Here is a 25,190-nt window from a genome sequence, read left to right on the forward strand (position 1 = left end):
GCGGTGGGCGCGGCCCCCGCCAGCTTCCGCACCATAATTGGCTGGGCTGAGCGCACGCCCGGCCGCTGATTGGAGAACCGGCACCCCGGGCCCTGCCTCTCGCGCCCGAGTTCCGTTAGCAGGTTCGGTTGCTCCCGAATTCCCTCCCTCCCTCCCTCCCCGGGGGTGGGGGTGGGGCGGGACCGACGGGCTGGGCCCTCTGGCGGGCCCCTCCTCGCGCACGCAGCGGCCGCGGACCCGCAGGGAGGGGCCGGGAGGAGACTGGCGGCTCTTTCCACGCTTGAGAGCTCTACTTTCTTCTGATTGGCTGGCAGACATCCCTGCGGTCGCTTATTTCCCGTCCCGGACGCAGCGCGATGACGTAGCTTCCCCGACATTCCACGTCCAAGATGGCCGCAGTCGGCGAGGAGAGACGCTGCTAAGGGGCTTGCCGGAGGCGAGGGGTGAGTGACCCACGGACCGCGAGCAGCGCCGCTCAAGTCCCGCGTACCTGGAGGTCGGATTAGGGTATGGCCACCTGCCTCCGTCCGCTGGCGGAGTCTCTCTTCCCGGATTCCGCCTGCCTCCGCCACCCCCCGGCGCAGATCGAAGTTAGCGGGCGACGGCGGGGCTGCGAGACGCGCTCCGGGAGAGGGTCTGAGGCGCAGGAGCGGGTCAGGGAGGCCGCCGCGGACCCTAGAGCAGAGAGCGACCCTCGAGGTGAGGGGCGGTTAGGCTTCGGGGTCGGGGACGTTCTGGAAGGTGGGGAGACGGGGCCGGGGGTCTTAGGCGCGCACACGCTCCCCGGTGCAGCCGCAGCCCACCCCCATCTTTCCAGTTGTTTCGCGGTGTGTCGGTGCCAACCTTGATAAAGCCTGAGACTCCGGGGGTCGTTCCACGTCTGGTGCGGGACCTGAAGACCCATGTTACACGGGTGGGACTAGGAGCGAGGAAAAGGCACTTCCGCGGGTAGTTTCGGTCTTGCCGACCCATCGAGCTGACCGACCCTCTCCTGGGTGGTTTGGTTTGTTACTAGAGGAGTCCTTGTTTAGACGGTTGAGGCGTAAGTCATCGAGAGGATATCTAAAGGCTCTCAGACTATTCGCCGCCCAAAGCATGGTCGGTAGCCGCTCCCGAAATTTGGCTTGCCAGTCCCACGGAGCTTTCGCTGAACCTTCCGACGTCAGGAACGGCTTCTCAAGAGCATTTAGTTGAAAGTGGCTTTTTTATGTGTTTAAGGTATACTTGACGATGCTTGTGTATCTCGCTCTCAATCGCTCGTTGAGGATACTTAGCACGGTGCCTTGCAATTCTCGCGCTGCTTAAGGTTTGTGTGAATGATGTTGATCGGAAGGAAAGCTCCACGAAGGAGCTTGTTATCCTCAGCACCTACAACACTGCGTGACAGGTAGTAAACTGCCTATATTGCTGAATGAATGGATGGATGATGGTAATAGTGGCGGTACTGTTAGACATTTGGTTAAGATTCTTAATGTTCTTAGATGCCTGCCTGTTAAATAATCTTGGCTGTGAATGTAATAGTTATTCAAGATTGTCTTGTTTTTTTCGAAGTGACTACCATTGGTGTCTAATTTTAGTGGGGCTTTTTTTCTTTAACTTTTATCTCATTTTGATTATCTTGTGATGCTTTGTTCAGAAATATTAGTTGATTCTTGCATAAACCATGTTAAACACTTGTTCCATTTTAAAAACGTAGTTTGCACCAACAAGCAATAAAGAAATATTCGAATTGCTAATGAGATCCTTAAATCTTAAATTGAACGTCATAAGGGGGAAAAATACTCATAGTTTTGGCCTACAAAATAAATTGTTCGTTTCAGGAGATTATATTTGAAAGCAGTGAGTTTGAAAGCAATGAGTTTGCTAAGTATCTAGAAGGAAAAATGTTTTGTTTTCTCTAAAACTAGGTCAAGACAAAATCAAGGATTAGGTTCAAGGTAATTGAGATTATGAAGAATATCTAATTGGATTAAATCTAATTCGTATTTACAGGGTCAAATAAATGATATGCCAAAATACTTGCAGATAAGATTGTGAAATTATTGTTCATAGGTTTTGAGGAATCTTAAAAGTGCAGTTAATGGTAGAAGACCAGAGTCTGGTAAATGTGTCAGTTTGTGCAGAGAGTAATGATGGCTTTGGATGCTAGAGTTTATTAATAATCTATTTTAGCGTCTCGGGAGAGCAAAAAGAGGGCTTCTAAGTACTTGGGAAAGAGGGCTCATACCCTCAAGGCAGCAGAGCTTCAATTTAAAAAAATCCAGGTGACACAAATCATGTTTCCTTTTGTTAGAAGTTTGCTAGACTGGTGGTAGATGGGGAATTGCTAGACATGAGTCCGTTTAGATTACTTTAGGACACGGAACATCGTCCCTTTCCTATCCTGATAGACACTAGAGATAAATGTACACTGGATAAGGTCTGGTTAGATGGATTTATATCCATTCAAATTACCAAACCCCAAGTGTTGCTTAATGGGTTGGTGTCAACCTGAAGAGAGGTCTTTAGAGATAAGCTGCAGGGCTCTGGCCTTGCCCTTACTCTGGTTAGCACTTTTTCATTACCAACTTCAAGTATATGAGGCATGCTTCTCAAATTAATAAAGGTACTCAAAACCTGTAGTGATAGTTAGCCAGTATGTTAGATGACACTCAGGATTCAAAGCGTTCTTAAAGGCTGAAATCATAGACCAAAACTAACAAGATGTAAATTTGCCAGAAAATATTAAATTTACAAAAACTCAGTTGTGTGTGTTTGAGATGAGGAAGACGGTGGGGGGGGGGGATGGGCAGGGGATGGTTCTAGGATGTAATGTTCTATTTATAGAAGCAAACTAGAGAATTTTCCCCAGATTGGGGGAAGGCAGTATTTTACTCTAATGACAAATTGTGTTTCTGCCATTTACTACTGTGTGAATTAGGCAAGTGGCTTCCTGCCTCTTTGGCTCCATTTTCTCAGTGATAAATTGTGAGGGTAGGAAAGCATAGCTTGCAGGCATGCTGCAACTCAGTGGACTCACAACGGGCATGTTGTTGAATACGAGGAACCTCCCTGCACCCACATACCGTGCAGAGCCTGTGAAGAGTATTGTTTTCCATGCTGACTGCTAATGTTTAGGGAGGATCTGAAAAACCACGTTGAGAAAGTGGGAGTGTTTACCCAGAAGGGAAGCAAATGAAAACATTGTCTTCACATGTTTGAAAGTCAATCAGTAGACAGGGAAAAGGTATTTCAAGGCTTGGGGAGCTAGGTGGGAGCTACAGAGTTCTTGAAAGGTACATTTCATTCATTCATTATTCTGCACCTTCTATGTACCAGGTCCAGGGGATGAATAGAATAGATAAAAATCAACGTAGGACTAATACGAGAACTGATGTGAATCACCAATTATTGATTCCCAGCAATGCCATAGGCTGCTTTGTCAACTATTAAGGGCCTGTTAATGAAAGTGGCCAATTGAAAGTGTATGACCAAATATTACTGTTTAGCGGCAGTCTTTGTACTGGATGAGAAAATTAAGTAGTGACCTTTATTTACTATTGTTTCCAATTTGTGGGTACCCATAATTCTAAATGTTGAAAATGCATTTACTCTTTCATCAGGTGAAATGATATGTCTAAAGCACATTCCCAAAAGATGTTGCTAAAATGTCTTGGCATGCTGGCTTGTTTATGGAGAGATTTTTATTTTGTGGAGCTCATAAATCATAAGTCATTTTCACGGTAATCATGAGCTGCTAATGAGAAAATGTATAACTTTGGGGTCTTGTGAAAAACTAAGTAAAGAGTAATAGGGAACAGGGTTCTAGAACTGAGGCAAGAACTGTTGCAGGGGATGAATGATTTAGAGGACTGTTTCTGTTCTATTTATATAACTTATTTTCACTGTGTCCAGTGTATTGTTCATTCTGTCCTGGAGACTAACGGCATACAGGGTAGATTATTAGCATGGGGTTTGGCAATGACAGCAAGGTAAAACAGGTTTGAATATATTTATGATTTATCCACTTGTGGACTGAGGTTCTTTTCCATCCCTATTTCATCCCTATTGGATCATTTCTAACCCTTTTCCCACTCTGCCCCGTGCTTTCAGCAGATGTCTTGGCACTTCCCAGAGAAAATGGAGATACTCTCTTATGATTTATTTCCTCCCCCTTAAATGATTTTTTAAATATCTTCCTCACACTTCCCCTTCTCTTCTGTCTCAGAGAAAGAGCTGCCTTCCTAAGGAGGCTCTTTTTTATTATCCCTATGCTTTATATCATCTCCTGGCCTAAAAACCCCTCAGTGGCGTGTTCAGCCTCCTCTAGTGGTTCCTTTCCTTCTAGCTTCAGACATCCTTTATTCTCCTTTATGCTGAAGAAACAGCAACCCGTTTTACAGCCTATTCATTCTTCAACACCCCTGGCAGTCTTCCTTCTGCCCTACTGCACCTTCAAAAGGGTTCTATTTACACATGTGTATATACCTGCTTTATTGAGATACAATTCACATATCATACATATTATTCATTTAAAGTGTACAAGTCAGTGAGTTGTGCAGCCACCACTACAACGAATTTTTAATGTTTCATGATTAATCACCAATCCTAGGAACGTTTTCTTCATTCCTGTCCTTTAATTTTTCTTTAGCATTTGTCACTGTTGAGTACCGCCTCTGACTTAATGCTGGTATCCCTTGGTTTCTTCAGCACTTAAGAGTGCAGATTTCCCTGCCTTTTGACCGTTCCTTTCCTTTCTCTCCTCCCTGCTTCCTCAAGTTCTTCAGAGTTGTGTCTCCATCTTCACTCTCTATCCTTCTGTCCGCTACCATGCCTTCAGCTGTCACTTCTGTATAGATGAACCCCAAGTGGGTTCGTCCTTTCCCGACCTCCACAGGCCTAAGTGTCTGATGGATATTTCCACACACGCACCTTATAAGCTCTTCAGACCTAGTGTTTATGGAACCAAATTCTTTCCTCCCCCATCAAAACCAACTCTTTTTTCACACTTGAAACATAGTAAATCAACTATACTTCAACTAAACTAAACAAAACAAAACAAAAATACCTCTTTCTCTTCCCCATTTTTCTTTTTAGTATCACCCTTCTCTGTCAGTAAAGCAAACTTGAAATCATCTTCTGCCATTTTTTTGCCGCACAGCCAGCTGTGATGCCTCTCTTTCTCCCACTGCCATTTGTGGGTACAAGACCTCGTTCGGCATTATTTAACCAGCTACTGTAGTCTTCTAACTGGTCTTCCTTCTGCAAATCTCTAAACAGCCCTAACCCTTCGCTCTCTCTCCCCTTACCATGCTTTATTATTTTTCATGGCACTTACCACTCCCGGACAGATATTGACATATTTGTTTCTCTTTGTCTCTGCCACTAGAGTGTAAGCTTCTGGCAGATCGGAGACCTTGCCTCTCTTGTTTCCTGCTGTGTCATTGAGGCCTGGCTCATAGTAAATGCTTAGAAAATATTTGAATGAGTAAGTACATGGAGAACTGTTAGTTTAATATATGTTAGAGATTTCCAACTGGTGTACTGTGAATAGATAACAGATATGCTGAGATATTGATTCCCTCAGCCAATTGGCCAGTTGTCTTCTGCTCCATAAGAATGTACATGAATGTTTATTACTATTGTTAGTAGTCAAAAACCAGAGACATCTCAAATGTTCATCCACAGTAGAATGGGTAAATTGTTGAATAGAACAGAATACCATGCAGCAGAGCTTCTCAACTTCAGCACAAAGTTAATTCCTTGTTGTGAGGGATTGTTCATTGCGTTAAAAAAATGTTCAGCAACATTCCTGGCCTCTACCCACAGGATGCCAGCAGCAGCCACCCCACTTATGACAACCAAAACATTGCCAGATGTCCCCTAGGGGGCAGATTCACCCCAGGTTGAAAACCCCTGCTACATGATAATGAGAATGCAACAAGAATGAACTCCACAAACATAACACTGAGCAAAAGAAGCCAGTTGTAAAAGAGTCATATTATCTTATTCCACATCCTTTAGAAACAGGAAAGACTAATGGATGGAAATAGAGGTCAAGATATTGGTCATCTCTAGGGGGATAGCAATTAGGAGAAGAATGAGAACTTCTGGGATTTTGGTATTATTCTGCTTATCAGCTGGATGGTGCTACACAAGCGTGTTCATGTTGTGAAAATTAATAAGCTATACACTTAAAATTAGTATACTTTTCTTTTTGTATGCTACAATGCACTTAAAGATTATTTTAATATAAAACCACTAACCACACATTAACACCTATTCCTTGACTACTGAGAGATTCTGTCTCTCAGATCAGAGGAGATGGGAGTCCTGGTCTCCTAAGCAGTTTTCTCTGATTTTTCCCCCCAGCTTTTTAGTAAGTGAGAAAAGAGTACAGTAGCTGATTGTTTACTTATAACCTGGACTGGACACATGTTAACATTTTTCCACCTTTGCTATTTGAGTGTATGTTTTAGCAAAACCATTTGAAAGTAATTGCAGACATCATGACACTTCACCCCTAAATACTTCAGCCTAAGAATAGATCATTCTCCTTACTAATCACCATGTCACTATAACCCCTAAGAAAACTAACAGTAATTCCCTAACAGCCTCTAATATATAGTCCATATTAAAATGTCTCTAATTGATCAAAATTTCACTTATAGCTCTTTCTTTTTTTTTTTAAACAGGATCCAGTCAAGGGCCATACATTTCATTTGATTGTTAAGCCTCTTTAGTCTTTTTAAATCTGGCACAGTTCCTCCCATCTTTTTGTTTTTTCATGACATTGACTTCCCTGAAGAGACCAGGTCAGTCGTTTTATAGAGTGTGTCACACCTGCTGGGTGTGACTGGTAGCACCCTCACTGTGCCATTTAACATGTTCTTCTACCCCCAGTGTTTACTGTACACTGGAATTTAGGCCTAAGAGCTTGGCTAGGTTTAGGTTAGGCTTTTGAGGGTTAAGAATACTTTATAGGTGGTTGATATTTATTTCATTTTCATATTGCATTACTTTCGGAGGCACATACTAGCAGGTTTTCACCCTATTAGTTGTGCCAAGTTTGATCATTTTCATTAAGGTAAAGGACTTTTTCCACAATAATTATTACCAGTGCTAGCAAAGTAGATTTATTATATAAATATATATATATGTATATGTATACATATATACACTCACACACACATATTTAATGTTATTATGGACTCATGGATTGTTTATTCACTCTTCTACACTCAATCATCATTTTTCTTTATAATATTTAAATTTCTTGAATTTGTCCAGTGGGAGTCCGTGATGGCTCCTGTGTCTTTTGATAATCTTCCATTAGTCCGAGCACATCCCAGGCAGGCCCCTACCCCAGACTGGAAAGGAGACCTGGTTCCTTTTAGAGGGCAGTAGTTTTGAAAACTAAGATTTGGGCACTAGATTATAGGAGTGTCATTGCTTCTAGGTACTGGAAAGGAACAGAACTGAGATACATATTTTTAACTGTGACTTATTTTGAATTTTTCCATTAAAATGTAACATTACAGGTTTTTTCTTAACCTTCAATCTCATTTATGTGTGTGTGTGTATCTATATATATGTATGTTTCCTTCACAGTGAAAATCTTGATTTTTAGTTGTACCATTTATATATTTGCTTTATCCTACAGTATACCCCAAAAATGGTTTGACAGTTACAGTATTAATGCTGTTACTAACAATGCGTTACTAAAGTGTAAGATTCCTTTGCAGTTCATTTGTCCTTAGAAGATGGAACAAGATCAGAAATTGCATATAATGATTTTCTGTGTGATTATGTTGCCTATTTGCTGTACATAGGGTTTGAGTTTTAGGGTTTGCTTTTTTAGTTAAGTTCATGACTATGCTAAATATTTACATGATTCAAAAGTCAAAGTTACAAAGGGATTCAGGTGCCAACCCAAAAGAGCTATTTCCAATGGCTAGAAACTGGACCAGTTTGAGCAACAAAATAATGGTAGTGTGGGACTATAACTCAAAGAATAAGATGAGTATTGATGAGCCCACCCTTGTATAAATAAATGACTAAATAAATGAGGGAGAAGGAACGAATCTTTCTTACAAAAAAATTTCAAATGATGTTGAAGGAAGGAAGTAGGAAATCACCACTAGAACACCACAGTAGTAATGGTTGCAGGCAGTATCCTCAGAGGGATGCTGAAATTAATGGGTGAAATTTTAAGGAGAAACAGATACTTTGCATAGGATTTTGCATTGCAAAGTACTTTCCCCCAAATGTTTACTAATTACTGTGCTACTTTTAACATAGGTCCACATATTCTTTGATACATCTCCTCCCAGGAGGTGGCGCTTAATTCCCTTACCCTAGAGTGTGGGCTAGACCTCGTGACTCACTTTTAAGGAATAGAAAATAGAAAGGGAAAAATAGTAACTTACAGTGAGAAACTGGTAGACCCCATCTTAATGGGTGATCACAGTTAATAACAGTAAGAAGTCATTCTGATATCACCTGCCCCCTAATGTGATGTGATGAGAAGGGCAAAGGTGCATTCTTGGCATTCTTCCTCAAAACTGCAGTCTATTAATGGGAAAATAACAGACAAACCTAAATCAGAGACATTTTAATCTGCCTAGTACTCTTCAAAACTGGCAAGGTCTTGGTAAACAAGGAAAAATTGAGGAACTCTTACATATTAGAAGATGCTAAGGAAATGTAACCCTTGAATGCAGTGTAGCTTCCTGGATTAGATCTGGAACAGAAAAGAGATTTTTGGAAAAACTCAAATCCAAGTCAAGAGTACATAGTTTAGTTAATAATGTACTGAAATTAGTTTTTTAGTTTTGGTGAATGTACCATGGTTGTATGAGATGTTAACATTAGGGGAAGGTGGGTGTAGGGTATATAGAAATTCTCGATACCATCTTTACAACTCTTCTGTATATCTAAAATTATTTTAAAATGAAAGGTTGTTGTTTTTAAGTAAAAGCTATATAAAAAAGATGTACTCAGAGAAATCTTGTTCCCATCCCAGTTCATCCTGTTCTTCCCCATTCCTTATTGGTAACTATTTTTTTAATTAGTTTTTTTAAAAATAGATATTTCTATTTTTTATTTCCCCTCTTTTCTCACATAGATACTAACATAACTATCTTGCACATATGCTATACTATATGACTATATAATATATAACTGAAATAACATATGCTACCCTGCACCTTGCTGATCCTGGGAATTTCTCTATACCAGTACTCAATGATCTCTCTCAGTCTTTTTTAATAGTTGCATGGTACACCATTTGTGTTAATGTACCATATTGTTCAACCAGTGCCCTAATGATGGACTTCTACATTGTTTACAGCTTTTACTGTTATGAACAACACTTTGAATGATCTTGTGCACCTGTTGTTTCATGTTTGTGATGATATTGTCAGAGTAGGTACTTAGAAGTGGGATTGCTAAATCAAAGAACAAATGAGTATGTAATTTTGTTAAGTATTGCCCAATTCCCCTCTGTGAGAGTTGTTCCATTTTGTACTCCCACCAGCGACATATGAGATTACCTGCTTCTCCCTGGCCTTGCCAACAGAGTATATTGTCAAACTTGAACTTTTTGCCAATCTGATAAGTGAGAAAATATACCTTAGTACGTACAACATCTAACTACCAGCTCTTCATATTTACTGAGCATCTGATTGCGAACTCGTCATACATACTGAGGCTTTAGTTAACTGGTCTCCCTCGGCCCCCACCTGTTGCCCAGTTCAGTCACACAGTGTAAATTAGTTCAAGAAGATTACTTTTCTCCAGGAAGTACTTAATTCTTTCTGTTGGAGGGAAGATCACATTCTCTTTAGAGCTCCCAGGTGGAAGGAGAAGGAGAGCAGTCAGCCCTCCGTGTCACCTTTCCCACCAGAAATGAGGCAGCACACAGGAGAAGTTAGGCTTCCAGATTAACTCACAGCCCTGGCCCAGGGCCTGGCTGCCGAACTGCTATTTTCTTGCTGAACCAGACCAACGTGGTTTTAGCTGCCTCTTTTAGAACACTTTTGCTGCCTTATATGAAAATTTCTATTCTCTGATCCAGTTTACAAGCAGTTTACATATTATTATAATGGCCTCTAGGTGAGAGTCCTTATTTTTTGTTTTCTTTTCTCAGCATGCAGCTTTTAGAGAATCTCTTCATTCTGAATGAAAGAGAAGAGGGTGAGAAAGCCAGAAAAATGTAAAGGAACTCCTTCCTTCCCTGTGGACCACCTCCCTCCACGCTCTCTCCCCAGATCACTACACCCACACCTGATCTGCATTGCTCAGTTCAGTAGCTTGTGCAGATATGAATTCATCCAGTCTGGTGACTTTTCTAAGTGAAAGTACCTAAATGAAATCAAGTAAACTAAACAAGGAAAATTTTGATTGGATGTTGAATGGAGGAAATGGATAATTTTGGAGCATAAGTCTTTGGGGGGGGGGGGGGGTAGGACCAACCTGGGTTTTACTGAAGATCAGAATCTAGACCAGCATGAGAGAGCTGGGTCTAGTGAAAAAAGGCAGAAGGAAATGAGAGAACCACTCTTCCTTTTAAGCTGTGAAATTTGGTATTTATCATACTGTGGGTCACTTAAGTGTTACATTTGTGTTTGGAGGTGAGCCTGGGCTTCTAACCACCAATCAGTAGCGCTTATTCCATTGGAAATTTTTTATCAAGTACAAATCTGTGATTGTAGGTTATTTATAAAGATTGGGATTGTTTAATGTGAGGTGTTCCTTTCCAACATTACTGCTTCTTCTCTTTCTCTTAGGATTCTAACATTTTCAGAAAGCCTGTGGAAAGAACAAGTCTACTTCAATAAATGAAGGAGAATAAAGAAAATTCAAGCCCTTCAGTAACCTCAGCAAACCTGGACCACACAAAACCATGTTGGTACTGGGATAAAAAAGACTTGGCTCATACACCCTCACAGTTAGAAGGACTCGATCCGGCCACTGAGGCCCGGTACCGCCGAGAAGGAGCTCGATTCATCTTTGATGTGGGCACACGTTTGGGACTGTATCCTGATTCTGGAATCTACAATAGATAGACTCACCACCACTACCACCAAGAATTAAATTAGATGCTATAGACAAAAGATAGAGTAATATTTCTGACTCAAATAGCTCTCAGTTATCTTTCTTATTTAAATGTTACTTCAGATTTGCTTGGCTCTTCAGGGGTTTCTGTTCCTTTTTATCATTTAAATGTGTAAACTTAGCCATTGAGCAGGTGGCCACCAGGATGGAAAATAGTACCCACTGATCACAGCTGGACTATTTCTAAAGGATAGTGCAGCCCTGCCTTATTAAAGCGTAGAGTGCAGCTTGTACCAGACTTCTGACACCCTGAGGTTCCCATTCACCTGCTTTGCCACCAATAGTGTTTGCTTTCCCACTGCTCTTGTTGTTATTGTTTGCCTTTATTGTTTTCCCACATTTAACTGAGACATAACCTGTAAAAATTCTTGGCCAAAGTCCTTAACCAGAACAACAGACACTATGATACCCTGGCAACTGGAATAATTTATTTTCATCGCTTCTATATGTTTCATTCCTTCAAGCAATTCCCAAGATATGTAAGTGTTTGAATTGTATAATTTTCTATCACATTATTATTTCCACACAGTGTAGTGGACAGATTGTAGTCTCTTTTTATTTATTTTTGTACTATGTATAAACAAAATGAAGTCTAAACTTTGTTTTTTCCCAACTAACTGTATTAAAGTATTTTTAACTTTTTTATTTAGGCCAATATGAACCATAATCATATTGTACTTAGTGTGAAAATTTACTTCCTTGTTACTTTTCCCAAGATGAAATTGACCTTACAGTTGAGACCCAGCGAAGGCCAAGATGGCATAGAAGTTCTTTATTAAAGCCATATCAGTTATTCTTTAGTTTCTCCTTAAACACACACTTTCTTATGCTCTGTGGGAGATTCTGCCTCAAGTAGCTTTCAGTCCAGGATAGATGGTTTGACAGGTATAAAACACTCCATAGAGAGTGGGGCGGTAGGAGAGGTACAGAAGGAAGGCTGTAGCTTTCAAGGGAGAGATTAGCTACATCATGGAGGGATCGGGGAAAATGCTGGGGAGGAGGTGCCGGCACTGAGTTAAGCTCTGACTGTAAGTAGGACTTATCCGTGCTGAGATGGGGCAGAGGAAGGCCTGGGGGAGGTGTGCACAACAGCCAGGAGGTCCGTCAGCAGGAAGGGCCTGGTGGGACCCTGGATGGAAAGGCAGACTGAATCAGACCATAGTGGGCCTCGAATGCCGGACTAGGGAACTGTGGCTTCAGTAGGTACACTGAAGTAATGGAAAGATTTCACCCAGAAGACAGAATTAGACGTAACGGGAAGTTAGTCTGCTGGGACTGTTCCTTTGCTAAGATTTTACTTAGTTTTATACACGTCTTCCTCAGCAGTGTGTGACGTTGTAGGGGAAGGAGTCCATGTCAGGTTCCACTTTGTACCCCAGCACAGGATCTGACTGATGTCTAAGGTGGTCAGGATTCTGTGAAGGGAGAGGCATGTAGGAGAGACTGGAGCAAGCAGGCAAAGAAAAGCTGAAGATAGAGTAGTGAGAAGATCGCAGTGACATAGAACTGGACCAGGAGCCAGGCAGTGTGACGAAGGGAGAAGAAAGCACGGGCAGTAGTAATGAGGTGAATTCCAGAGGACGTGCATTTGGATGTACTGGTCAGGGAGTCAGTATCTTTAAGATTGCAACGTGAAAAGATTTGTTTCTGTGATTTTTCCCCTTTCTGGCATCTACTTTGTTTACATGACATTTTATTCAGAAAACTAAATTTAAAATAATTTATAAAGCCAAATCGGGGGTGGGGGGGGGGGTGGACTGCTTGTGAAATTTCCTTCCAGCTTTCAGAGTGTCCGAGTGTTTATGAATGAGAAAGAGGACGGTAGGAGAGTGAGGGGGCCCAGTTTGTCGTGAAGGCCCAGAATTCTTTTTCTCTTTCTGTGTGAGGTTTGATAACAGGATCTCAGGAACTTTTGTCTTCCTTTTAGGTGACAGGAGCTTGTTGTCTCTTTCTGGCTGGGAAAGTAGAAGAAACACCAAAAAAATGTAAAGATATCATCAAAACAGCTCGTAGTTTATTAAATGATGTACAGTTTGGCCAGTTTGGAGATGATCCAAAGGTAAGAATCATAACTTCCTGCCTTCAGGTCTCGATTCCTCATGACAGCGTCATGATAGATTCCTTGTGTTGACAGTGGCTGTGGCCCCTGTATCTGCCAGTCCCCTGAGCCCCTAAGAGGACCTCATGCGGAAGATACTCTTCCTTGCTTCTGTGAGAAAGAAGGGGAGGTAATGCAGCCTGCACTTAGGCAGCATCTGCTAACATGCCGCGGGGTCTGAGCCTCTTAGAGGCACATGAGCCAGTGAGAGCAGAGGCCTCTCGTGGCCGTCAGCGCGCCTAGGCCCAGAAGCAGTTTGGCTCCTTGGGTTCGTCTCCAGCCAGCCTGTGGGTGGACAGGAAGTACAGATGCTGGATGGACAAGTGTCTCCGTGTGCTGTGTGTCTTTTGCTTCCCAAGAGTCGTGGGAGCTGTTAACATTTGCAGACACCATCCTGTCCCTTCCTCACAGCTCCTGCTAATGTCAGGAAATGGTGGTAAAATAATTGTACACATGCTTTTGTTATGTTCTGGAAAGACCACTTTCAGGGGTCGGTGGCAGCCTTCCTCCTCCTCTGTGTTTGTCAGGGTCCCCCATTGTAACCCTTAGAGCACTTGTGAATTATCCTTCATAACATTTGTCACAGCTCATAATTAGATAGATTTTAACCAGACAGTCACACAAAGAACATTCCTCTTCTTGGTTGTAGATCTGTGAGAGCAAAGACCCTGTGTTTTGCCTGGTGCCTAGTGCAGTGGCATTCAACAGGTACTTGTTGAATAAATGACAAACTGAGGTTGTGGGAGAAACTCAGAATCACAGTTAAAGCAAAGCTAACCCAGACAGTGACTTTCATCACGTGCATGGCCCTGTTTTTCCTGGTCAGCTGCTATTTCCTCCCAAGATAGTCACCCTCCCTTTGCCCAGCATTATCTGTGTGTGTGTGTGTGTGTATAAAACGTGTGTGCATTAGTTTTCTTCACTTCAAGGAGGTAACAGAGGCCCAGAATGCCTTTGCACATATTGTGGTTGTGATCAATGGTAATACTTTGTAAGTATTGTCAGTGTGGGTAACTCTGTCCCTTGAACTTATTTATAAATCCATTCACCTATTTATAAAAATGTGAACCTATGAGGAATTCATACTAACAATGGTCAGAAATGTACTTTATAAAAGTAACAGCATCGGATAACGTTTCCGGTGCCCATAGGTTTTTGATTTCCTCAGAGCAGGGAGACAGTTGTAGCAACATGTTGCGCTTTAGTCAGGTCTTGGCCACAGGGGCAGAGAGACCTTGTGGCTGAGGAGCTGTGGTTACCCAGAAAAATTTGCAGAGATCTGGAAGCACTGCAGGGTGAGGGCACACAGCCTCAGCTGGTGAGTGTTGTCCAGGGCGCCTTGGGAGGAGTCCCCTTCTACTTTCAGCCTTTACCCCTGTACCGACACGTCAGGAAACCAAGACCCCTGCCAGGCACAGCAAGGCAGAAGTTCTGCAGCTGCAGGGCCCAGAAGTCCGGAAGAGGAGGACGGCCATGCTAATCAGGCTTTTAACCCAGGCCAGCCTGACTCAGGTGGGCAGAGGGGCTTTGCAGCCTGCCTTCCTCTCTCTCAGGTGCAGTTTCCCCAGGCACCACGGGGTGTGGAGGCCAAAGGAAGGAACCTGGGTCTGGGAGCGATGAGGACATTGTGGAAGACATTTCCTCTCCAGAGAGGAGAGGAGGAGAGTTTTGCGGGGAGGCAATATAAGCAATTAGGAAAAATAAGGTCCTGAATCATGTGGAACTTTTTTTGTCTTAGCTTTGCCCTAATTGTGTGGTTTCTCCCCGTTACATTAATTTCTCATGTATTCAACAAATATTTGTTCCAGGCTCTGTGTGAGGCACTAGACATTAACAGGTGGCAAAACAGGTGTGGCCTTTGCTTTCATGGATTTTACAGTCTGAGTGGTGGGGTAGATTTTAATCAAATATTCAGATAGCCAGCTATCTGGTTATGAGTTGTGATAAATGCTATAAAATGTCGTTGAAAGGTACGGTGAGGGCATTCGATCTGGGAACCTAGACAGGTGCTCCAGACAGTTAGTACAGGGCTGAGGGAAAGTTCCCTGAGAAATGATACTGGTACCCAGACCTATAATAATCCCATTAATGAGTATTTGGAACACAAAGGGAGGCCAGGCCTTAGGCTGTCTCACAATACTCTGTGGGCTACGGTCTGGACACTTGGTAAAAGATTGTTTCCAAATTTAGAAGATATGTTGAAGCTTCTGGCAAACAGGTGGTGACAAAAACAGGGGTGGGGGGACAGTGTTAGTAGGATTTTTTTAAATACTGTGTGAAAGTCTTAAGACTTTGAAAAGCTTTCCTGCGAGAACATTTGGGAAACTAGGGTGGAAAGACATTCATTGTGCCCGACCATTTGGAATAACACTCATGATGGAATTATCTTCACATTCTGTGAAGTGATGACATACTTTAACCTGAAACCAGTTACCTACATGGCTTCTCTTCCCAGAGTTAACAGATTTATGCAACTGTTAATGATGAGATTGTCAATCTCTCCAAAGCCCTTTCTTCTTGACTCAAACAAGTGATTGTAATTGTCCTTGCCACACAGAGCATCTTGATTGTATTTTACAGTCAAGTAAAATTGTAAGTGCTCAGGCTGTACAGAGGTTGAATTCAAGAAGTTCTTGTTTATGGACATTAGTTAGAAAGTTTAATGAGAGATTCCATTTACAGTAGTAGCAGTACAATAATATATCCAGGAATAAACCTTATAAGAAATTTGTGGAAATCATGTCAGGGCAGGGAGACTTTAAAACTACTAAAGGACTGAAAAGATTTTCATAAATAAATAAAATTTTGATAGGAAGATTCAATGTCATTAAAAATGTCCATTTCCCTAAATTATTCTGTAAATTCAGTGAGTTCCCAATCATAATGTCAATAGCTTTCATTTTTTCTAGAATGATACTAAATAAAATGATATTAAAATGCAGGTGGTAGAGGGAACTTGCAAAAACAAGAAGCTTTTTTTTTAAAGGAGGAATAATACTTGAACTGTCCCTTCCAAATGTTAAATCTCTTTGATCCTGGTACAGAAGTAGACAAACAGATCGATGAACAGAAAAGATTGTGTGTGCGTGTGTGTGTGTGTGTGCGTGCGTGTGTGTGCAGATAGTTTACAGTGTGACTTAATAAACAAGAAAATGATAATTTATTCAATAAATGACTTTGGGATAGTTTGTTTCAGGTAGGTGAAAGATTAAAACACAAAAATGATGTGCCCACATTCTCTCTCTCTCTCTCTCTCTCTCTCTCTCTCTCTCACTCTCACTCACACACACACACACATTTGACTGGTACAATTCACTGTCTGGGTTTGCTTGAAGCTACCACTGTCATAATGTTTCTTGCTTAAAATTTTCAGTGTATATTCCTGAAGGATTGCATGTTTTAATGGACCTCTGGAAGGAAACTAAGATTCATAAAAGTATAAAGTAAAGGTCTGTTTTGTAAAGGGGGCTCATATGTGTTGAAAGTAATAACATTTCCCAGAAAGTTTACTTTGTTTCCAGTAGTTTTTAAAAATTAACTCTCTGATTTTTCTGTCTTCCTACTTTTAGTTCTTTTCAAAATTTATCCTTGTCACCTAGCCTGTTAAAGGCCTGAGTCGGAGACGGGAGAAAAGGAATGAAAAATCACTGCCAAAATATAACTTGAAGAGAGAATAAAAGGAAAGCTCACTTTTTTAATGCTGTTTCAGACCTGTGATTGAAATTACTATCCCAACATTTGTTATTTCAATTTTTAGGAAGAAGTAATGGTTCTGGAGAGAATCTTACTACAGACCATAAAGTTTGATTTACAGGTGGAACATCCGTACCAGTTCCTCCTCAAGTATGCAAAACAACTCAAAGGTAAGAAGAAGAAAGTAATGAAGAGAACTTTTTCATCCTGAAATCAGACCTTTATAGTAATTTGATGATACTCAGTTTACACTTCTCAGAAGAGGAAAGCAGAAAGTTCAGTGTGTGAAGTACCCAGGCCATCACTTGCCAGACAATTCGATAGTATAGCTGTTAATGCTGTTTCCTTTTTTGCATAAACAGATTCTGTCATCCAGTTGCCAAGTGATAGGAGGCAGGAAAATGAGTCAGGATTTTTTAAATAGCCTAATAAAATCAGCCTTGGAGCCAGGTTTCCCATAAATGGTGGTTCAGTGTAGGTCATGCGGAAAGAGAACAGAGGTGGCACTTGGGCCTGCTCCTTTGTCCTTGTTTCTCAGGCAGAAGCTCTTCGCCGTGTATTGGGGATGGTGCTGAGCACACAGTAGGCTCTAATAGTACTTGTTGCTTCTTGTGCGTTCTTTTTTTTTTTTTCTTTCTGTTACTACTAATTTGCCTTTTCTTCCCTATTTCTAGGTGATAAAAACAAAATTCAAAAGTTGGTTCAAATGGCATGGACATTCGTAAATGACAGGTACACGTGTTCAAATGTTGGTTTAATTATGGTGTTTTAGAAGAGGCAGGGACTTTATGTGTCATCTGATCCAAGCCCCTATTTTGTAGTGAGGAAACTGACTTGCCCCAGTTTAAGGAGCTGGTTAACAGCAAAGCTGGGGTTAAAGTTCAGGTCATTTGCTTCCCAGCAGAGGGGATACCCTGCCATGCCTTGGTGGTGAAGGATGCTGAAATCTTATCACCAGTTAGAAACATAGGTCCAAAATGATACACCAGAGAATTTAGACAAGTAAATGCTTAAATCCATTTGGTTTTGCAAAATTGCAAAGTATACATTTGCAAATTTATACCTCCTTGTAATGGTTTCAGAGCCTTGATGTTCTTTGGAGCCCAGAGATCTGTTGAGTTGCGGGATGGGGAACAGAATGCCTGAGAGTGGAGTTGCCATCATGTGAGGAGATGGTTCAGTGCTAGGATTCCAGCCATTTGAAGAACTTCAGCATTTTCAGTTGTATTTCATGACATAGCAATTTTTGAATGTGCTAGAACTCTTCTGATTCTTTAAGGAACAGACAAATTAGTACCTGTAGATAAAGTAACTTATTTCAATAAGTTTAGAAGGCTGAAAACTGGTTTCTTTGTAATACTGTATTTGATCACGTATAGGGAAGAATAAGCAAACTGACACTTGGATAGGGCGTCTGATCTCCATGCATTGGGTTAATCATGAATGTCTGCTCATCCAAGTCAAGTCACCTCTTTTTCTTGTTGAACTAGTCTCTGCACGACGTTGTCACTACAGTGGGAACCAGAGATCATAGCAGTGGCAGTGATGTATCTTGCGGGACGTTTGTGTAAATTTGAAATACAAGAATGGACCTCCAAACCCATGTACAGGAGGTGGTGGGAGCAGTTTGTACAAGACGTCCCTGTGGATGTTTTGGAAGGTACGGGGCGTGCTGAGCCTTCTGCAGGGTGCCGCGTATTTACCTCCTTCCCTGTGAACCTTGAGTCCCGTGAATGGGTTTTCCCAAATAGGTACATGGAAACTATTCTTTAATTAAATCCTCTAATGTTGTATAATGTTCATTCTGTCTAGACACATAGTTTTGGTGAGCTAAAAATGCACACCAGTGCTGTGCACATCTGAGATGGGTGCACTGCAAGTGTGATTGCCACGTACTGGTCTTTTTAGGGAAATCGCAGCTGCCAGGGAAATGGGGTTTTTTTGCTAGGTGGAATTTTATTTGAAATATCAACTTGTGGTAAATGGAATTGTTGCCTATCATTTAGACATCTGCCACCAAATCCTGGACCTTTACTCACAAGGAAAACAGCAGATGCCTCACCACACGCCCCATCAGCTGCAGCAGCCCCCATCTCTCCAGCCTACACCGCAATTGCCACAAGTGCCACAGCCACAGCCACCTCAAGGCCCCGAACCACCCCAGCCCCCACAGAAGGACTCGCAGCAGCCAGCCCAGCCACAGCCACCGCCACCGGCCCAGCAGCCCAAGAAGCCGTCCCCGCAGCCTAGTCCTCCCCGGCAGGTGAAGCGTGCCGTGGTGAGTGCGCTGGGTTGGCATTGGGCATGGCCGGCCTCCCACGGCAACACCCATCCTGTGCATGTTCCCGTTTCTAAGGCATCACACGGAACACCAAAAGCAGGGAGTGACACGCTCTACCGCACCATCTGCCTGCATGTCCACGGGCAGCCTGAGAACCGTGTGGTCAGAGGAGAGGTGCCTCTGGGAGCCAGGACAGCTTTGTCCTCCTCCAGCCGCTGCTGCCTGTGTCAGGGCCCCCAGTCCTGCTCAGATGTCCTTTCCGCATCTGCACACTGATGCCGGAGTAGGTGTCTCCCATGTCTTTAAACAACACGGGGGTATTTGTAAAAGTTTCTCCTCACAGTAGCAGCCCCACCAGTGGAGAAAGCCGTACAATGTGGCACGGCCCCCAAGGAAGTCCTGCGGGATAGAAGCAGGTCAGCAGGCACCCTCACCATGGTTAGGACAGCCTGATGGAGGGCACGACACTTTGTGCGCAGAACTTTCTGCTCAGAAAAGTTAGTAATTCTGATTTGAAAGGGAAAGAGGAAGGAGGCAGAAATGATGGTCTGTTAGGGGCCATGGTTTGCTCGGCAAGTTTAAGCCAAATTAATTTTTGTCTGAGGCCTTGTTCTGGCTGTGATTCTGCTCATGGCCTGAACGATCATTGTTTTCTCACTGCACCCAGGGGTCTGGCTTAACAGTTGTGTATTTTCTTTTGTAACAGGTTGTTTCTCCCAAAGAAGAGAACAAAGCAGCAGGTAATTTGCTGTTCTTTTGGTATTTTTTGTCGTTTGCTTGTTTTTAGTTTTGTTTGTATGTTGTTTATCAAAACTTTAAATTCTTAGTCAAAAATTATTTCCTTTCAGATTTAGATTGGCCTTAAAATTTAATGTTAGAACCCATCAAAAACTTTGCATTGTCTTCTCTGTGTATTCCCTGACTGTATATTTTTGGATTGTATTCTAACAGAAAGTACTGATACAAAAAAAAAATTAGTGTCAATAAAAACGTGCTGGTAACATATGGTCGTCCCTCGGTATCCATGGGGGACTGACTTTAGGACCCGCCTAGGATACCAGAACTCACAGATGCTCGAGTTTCATAGTCCGTCCTCCCATCCTCGGATGCGAAGAGGCAACTGTATATCAAAATATAATCAGGAATGTAGGCGAACTGCTGCAGCAACGTTTATTTTTGGAGGTTAGTTAAGCCCCCCACAGTCGACAGAGTGAAGGGCCCCAGGTGCCCCCAGACTAAGCAGCAGGCGGCAGAGCAGCGGGTAGAAAGGATGGGAGCCGCGGGCAGAGGTACCGCCCTGCTCCCTACAGGGGCCAGACTTCTTTTAAACACCTTTTTTTCCCCATATTTGTGGAGCCCAGAGTTGCTTAATTTGTTTCTGTATTGGAAACAAACAGAAAGAGTGAGCAGAGCCTAAAAGATCACAGAGGAGGAAACTAGACGTGTTTTGTCTCCACATCAGCCAGCCCTATAGTGCTGAACCCTGTGCAGGCACAGACCACGTTTACTTGTTTCTGTTTCTCTGTCGCTTAGTTCCCCGGGTAGGATCCCAGTGAATTATTTATTGAACTATTGTGAGATCTTCAGGTTACAGCAAGGCTAGGTTTTTCTCAGGATCTTTGGGACAACAGTGGGTTCAGTACAGGGCAGACAGTCCTTGTGAGACACGAAGAGGGGGCCGTGCTCCCTGCCACGTGGCTGTACAGTCAGCTGAGCTGGTGCTGCGTCTGTAAGAGGCAGAAGCAGGCCCAGCTGGCCTTGGAGGAGGACTTGCCTTTGAGCAGCTAGGGCTGATGGGGTGGAGCCTTGAGGCAGAAGAACAAAGTGAACGATGCGATTAGAATTTGGGAGAAAACAGACAGGGGAGTCTTGCTGGACTGTGAAGGTTAAAAGGGAGTTGCTTTTGCTCAGACTGAAGATGTGATAGAAGCAGGTGATGGCGCCCACCTGGAGAAGGGTGTATAGGCACACGGGAGCCATTGGAGGTGTGTGAGCAGGAGAATGAAACCGTCTGAGTGGTCTGAGTTTGTTTCAGAAAGAGTTTCCTGGTGGCAGTAATGGCACGGAGGGTGGGGAATGGGGAGGAGCCTTGAGTGAGACCTGGTTGCGGCTTGGAGCCAGAAAGGGAGGGTACAGACACAGCCTGGAAGCAGGACCCCCGTGTGCTCTGGGTTCATGCCACTGGCTACAGGGGCTGGTGAGCCTGTGACGTGTGGCTGACTCAAACCGCCACGTGCCCTCGGTGCAGGAGACACACTCATCTCTAAGAGTTAGAGAAAGTAATATTAAAAATCTTATTAATAAAATTTTACATGGATTACACATTAAAATGATAAAGTTTTGGATAAAACCAGGTTAAATACCTTATTAAAATTAATTTCATCTCTGTACTTTTTAACGTGGCTACTAGAAAATTTTAAATCGCCTGTGTGGCTTTCCTTGTATTTCTGTTGGACAGCACTGATCTAGACCACCTCAGCTCGGCCGGCTGTGGTGGGATGGCGGGGGGGGGGGGGGGGGGGTGGGGTTGATGCTTGCATGAGAGGCGTGGGCTCCTGCGTCTCAGGCTGGGACCCGAAAGTCTGCTCCGCAGTTTGGGAGGAGAGAGAGAAGCTAGAGGCGGGGATCTGCAGCTCCTCTGCCGAGAGACGGGGGATTGGTCTCTGAGGAGGAGGGTGGAGGGAGGGCCATCCCTGGGCCTTGAGTTCAGCCTGTGTTTGGGACAGAGGAGCTGAGAGTGTTAGCGATGCCAGGGCAGAAGCAGACCAGAGCGGTGTCCGAGCCAGAGGAAAGGGAGTCTCGGGAGGAAAGAATCGGAACACACAGAGAGATGGAGTGCTGTTTTGATTGTTGCACACCCTCTTACCTTCATGAACGAAAGGTACTGGACGTGGTGTAGCCTGTCCTGGCGACTTAGCGGCTGCTGGTTACCTGCTGCCGCTCAACCCTGAAGGACGGGCTGTGTCCTCCGCCCCAAGCGGTCCCGACTACTTTGCTTTTCTGTCCGATCGCCCCCCTCCGGCTCTCTACTGACACCAGTTAATGTGCTGCTTCAGATGTGCTGCTAACTGGGAGTAAATACCTGAGAGAGAAAATAAACTTAAATGTGCCTAAATAAGAAAGAAAAGGTGGCGGTTTCTCCTGTGAGTCAGGGCCTTTCTTTGTGTTCTGTGTTAGTGAGGCCCCTGATGGATACCACTTGGTACCCGAGATGCACTCCACTGCTCTCATGTCATCGGAGGGCTCGTCTTTAGCAGTAAGGAGGAAATTGGGTAGATGTGGAAAATGGGCTGGCTGTAAGAAGCAAAAGGGCTTTTATTTTTGGAAGGAGGCGAGAGGCATGGGGCTGGAGGGGAGATGTATTTGTTTCATTTGTTGTGTTCTTTTAAAAGGATGGTTTAGCTGGTGTCTTCCTCAGCTTCCCGTAAAGCCTTGGTCATGTCTACCTTTTCCCCCAGAAAATTCCTTAACAGTACATTTTTCTTTTTCTCCTCTCTCTGTGTCTCGCACTCTCACATATTTATTCTGTATGAATAGTAGTTTTAATCTACTTTTTCTTTTTAGAACCACCACCACCTAAAATTCCCAAAATTGAACCCACTCACCCTCCATTGCCTCCAGCCCATCCACCACCAGGTAAGAGCTGCAGGCAGCTGGGAAGGCCAGCTTTTCTCTCTGCCCTTTTGAAAAAGGGCAGACTCAGGAAGTCCTGGGGAAAATTTGTAAAATTTCAGAAATTTAAAAAGACATGAATGACCTAGGATTTTTCAAAAAATCATTTTTTACAACCAGATAATTTAAGGATATTATGAATTCTTAGTATATCTGAATATTCTCTGACCTTGCATCCAGAAATGGTGAACTACGCAGGATAAATGAATTTAGAGTCAGTTTTACGAAAACCCCTGCCAGCTTAGGAACACTGCCAGATGCAGGCAGGATCACTGTAGACCTTAGACTCCAGGCTCGCATCTGCTTCCTCTTGGCAGGGTATCTTCTCAGTACATGTTGAAAGGTAAGCAGTTGTTCATGGAGTCATGTGCAGAGTAAAGAGTGAAAAGTTCTTCACAGGCACATAGTGAACTAGGAAGCTTCCTCAGCATCATTAAAAATAGAAGAGAGAAGTTGTAAAGAACTTTCTTTCTTTACCTGTGGCAACATTTTGGAAGATGACGTGTTCACCTAGACAAGGCAGAAGTGAGTGTGTGTTTGCTATAAAGGGTGGGAGGTACTCCGGAGACTTCTGAGCCTCTGGGGGTGTCAGCTCATCCAGTCAGCTGCTGGGCGCCCGGGGAGCCGGGGCCGTGAGCAGTGCCCTGCCGCACAGGGCACTGGCTGGACCTGCCGCTGGCGTGGGGGTGTTGGGATGTCAGGGGCTGGCCTGGTATGTTTTTGATGCCACATCACTCGTGTAACCAACTCTCAGGCATCCTGCTGAACACCAGTGCCGCGGGCAGTGACACAGCCTGGCCCCGGCCCTGGGCTCGCAGTCTCTGGCGGCAGAGACGAGCAGAAGGAAGGGGCCCTGCACGTGTCTGTACTAGGATGAGGGCTGGAGGCCTGGGGTGGAAGGGGCTCCACATGCCACTGGGATTGCCCGTGGCTGGTGTGGTTGGGACCGAGGGAGGGACACCCAGAGTGGCTGGAGGCGAGGTCAGAGGGCCCGTGTGACAGGAAGTGAGCCGATGGCATCAGGACAGGAGTGTGGGCCGTGCTGTCGGGCCACAAAGGTGACAGCTGTTTGTGGCCCCTCTGGGAAGACGGCCCGCAGTGCTGTGATGGGGCCAGGAACCCCCAGGGCGGCCATGAGCTGTGTGTGTAGAGCTTCCCTGCCCCAAGGGAGGCAGCGGATGCCCCCTGCACGTGCAGCCCTGGGGGCGCCCTGCCCGAGAACCAGCCCAGGGCCAGCAGTGGCCTGTCTCCCCTCTGCAGACCGGAAGCCGCCACTCGCAGGCTCCTTGGGCGAGGCCGAGCCACCAGGCCCTGTGGAAGCCGGTGACCTCCCCAAAGTCCAGATTCCTCCTCCGGCCCACCCGGCCCCCGTGCACCAGCCGCCGCCGCTGCCACACCGTCCGCCGCCCCCGCCGCCCTCCAGCTACATAACCGGGATGTCCACCAGCAGCTCCTACATGTCCGGGGAGGGCTACCAGAGCCTCCAGTCCATGATGAAGACCGAGGGCCCCGCCTACGGGGCCCTGCCCCCCGCCTACGGCCCGCCTGCTCACCTTCCCTACCACCCCCACGTCTACCCCCCCAACCCACCCCCGCCGCCCGTGCCCCCGCCCCCAGCCTCCTTCCCGCCGCCCGCCATCCCTCCCCCAACTCCTGGCTACCCCCCACCTCCACCCACCTACAACCCCAATTTCCCACCGCCTCGCCTGCCCCCCACCCACGCAGTCCCGCCTCACCCTCCTCCAGGCCTGGGCCTGCCGCCGGCCAGCTACCCACCTCCAGCTGTCCCCCCTGGAGGACAGCCACCTGTGCCCCCGCCCATTCCCCCACCCGGCATGCCTCCAGTCGGGGGCCTGGGGCGGGCAGCCTGGATGAGATAACGTGACGCCTTTTTTTTCTCCTTTGTTTTTTAAAGAGAAGTTTTTCTAATCAACTTGAAAAGTAGTTTAAGTGGGTAAGCAGCAGGGTACCTTGTATAACGCTAGACAGTTGCAGTGTGGGAAGAAATGGACCGGACCCCTGAGATGAAATCGGGGTGGTCCTCCACAGCTGGGGAGTGGGCACAGCGGCTCTCCGTGGAGCCCAGGCAGCGCCAGTTGTGACCCGACTGTGCATCTGGTTTCAGCCGGTGTCGTCCGCGGGTCCTGCCCTGGGTTACTTTACACTAGTGAGAATGTTAACCAGCCATATTGGCTCAATAAATAGCTTCAGTAAGGAGTGACTTTCCTTCTAGAAATCAGTGCCTATTTTTCCTGGAAACTCAATTTTAAATAGTCCAGTTCCATCTGGAGTCAAGCCGTTGTCATTGCTGTCATTCCATGATGTCCTCTCCCGTGAGACCCGTTGGTC

At 44.6% G+C, this 25,190-nt stretch overlaps 1 protein-coding gene across 5 annotated transcripts; it reads left to right on the forward strand.

The window, feature by feature from the left end:
- On the forward strand, positions 1 to 24,721 carry CCNK (cyclin K). Of its 5 annotated transcripts, XM_057731113.1 has the most exons (12): positions 1 to 122; positions 315 to 443; positions 10,770 to 11,017; positions 11,495 to 11,576; positions 13,025 to 13,156; positions 16,953 to 17,058; positions 17,563 to 17,620; positions 18,379 to 18,548; positions 18,895 to 19,166; positions 19,876 to 19,909; positions 22,734 to 22,805; positions 24,102 to 24,721. In XM_057731113.1, the coding sequence occupies exons 3-12, from the start codon at positions 10,821 to 10,823 to the stop codon at positions 24,719 to 24,721; spliced, it is 1,743 nt and encodes a 580-aa protein (XP_057587096.1). In that variant the 5' UTR covers positions 1 to 122; positions 315 to 443; positions 10,770 to 10,820. The 5 variants fall into 5 exon arrangements, with proteins under 5 accessions (XP_057587096.1, XP_057587098.1, XP_057587099.1 ...); XM_057731115.1 differs by lacking the exon at positions 1 to 122 and having other exon boundaries at positions 379 to 507; XM_057731116.1 differs by lacking the exons at positions 1 to 122; positions 315 to 443 and adding an exon at positions 531 to 699.
- The last annotated feature ends 469 nt before the right edge of the window (positions 24,722 to 25,190 follow it).

This window comes from Hippopotamus amphibius, chromosome 4, assembly GCF_030028045.1.
Source record: "Hippopotamus amphibius kiboko isolate mHipAmp2 chromosome 4, mHipAmp2.hap2, whole genome shotgun sequence".
Lineage (NCBI taxonomy): Eukaryota > Metazoa > Chordata > Mammalia > Artiodactyla > Hippopotamidae > Hippopotamus > Hippopotamus amphibius.

Bases quoted from the DNA above. Each gene is read 5' to 3' on its own strand.
- CCNK (XM_057731113.1), top strand. From the start codon at position 10,821: ATGAAGGAGAATAAAGAAAATTCAAGCCCTTCAGTAACCTCAGCAAAC. The intron at 11,577-13,024 runs GTAAGTGTTTGA...TCTTCCTTTTAG, and splicing joins TCAAGCAATTCCCAAGATAT to GTGACAGGAGCTTGTTGTCT. The intron at 18,549-18,894 runs GTACGGGGCGTG...CCTATCATTTAG, and splicing joins CCCTGTGGATGTTTTGGAAG to ACATCTGCCACCAAATCCTG.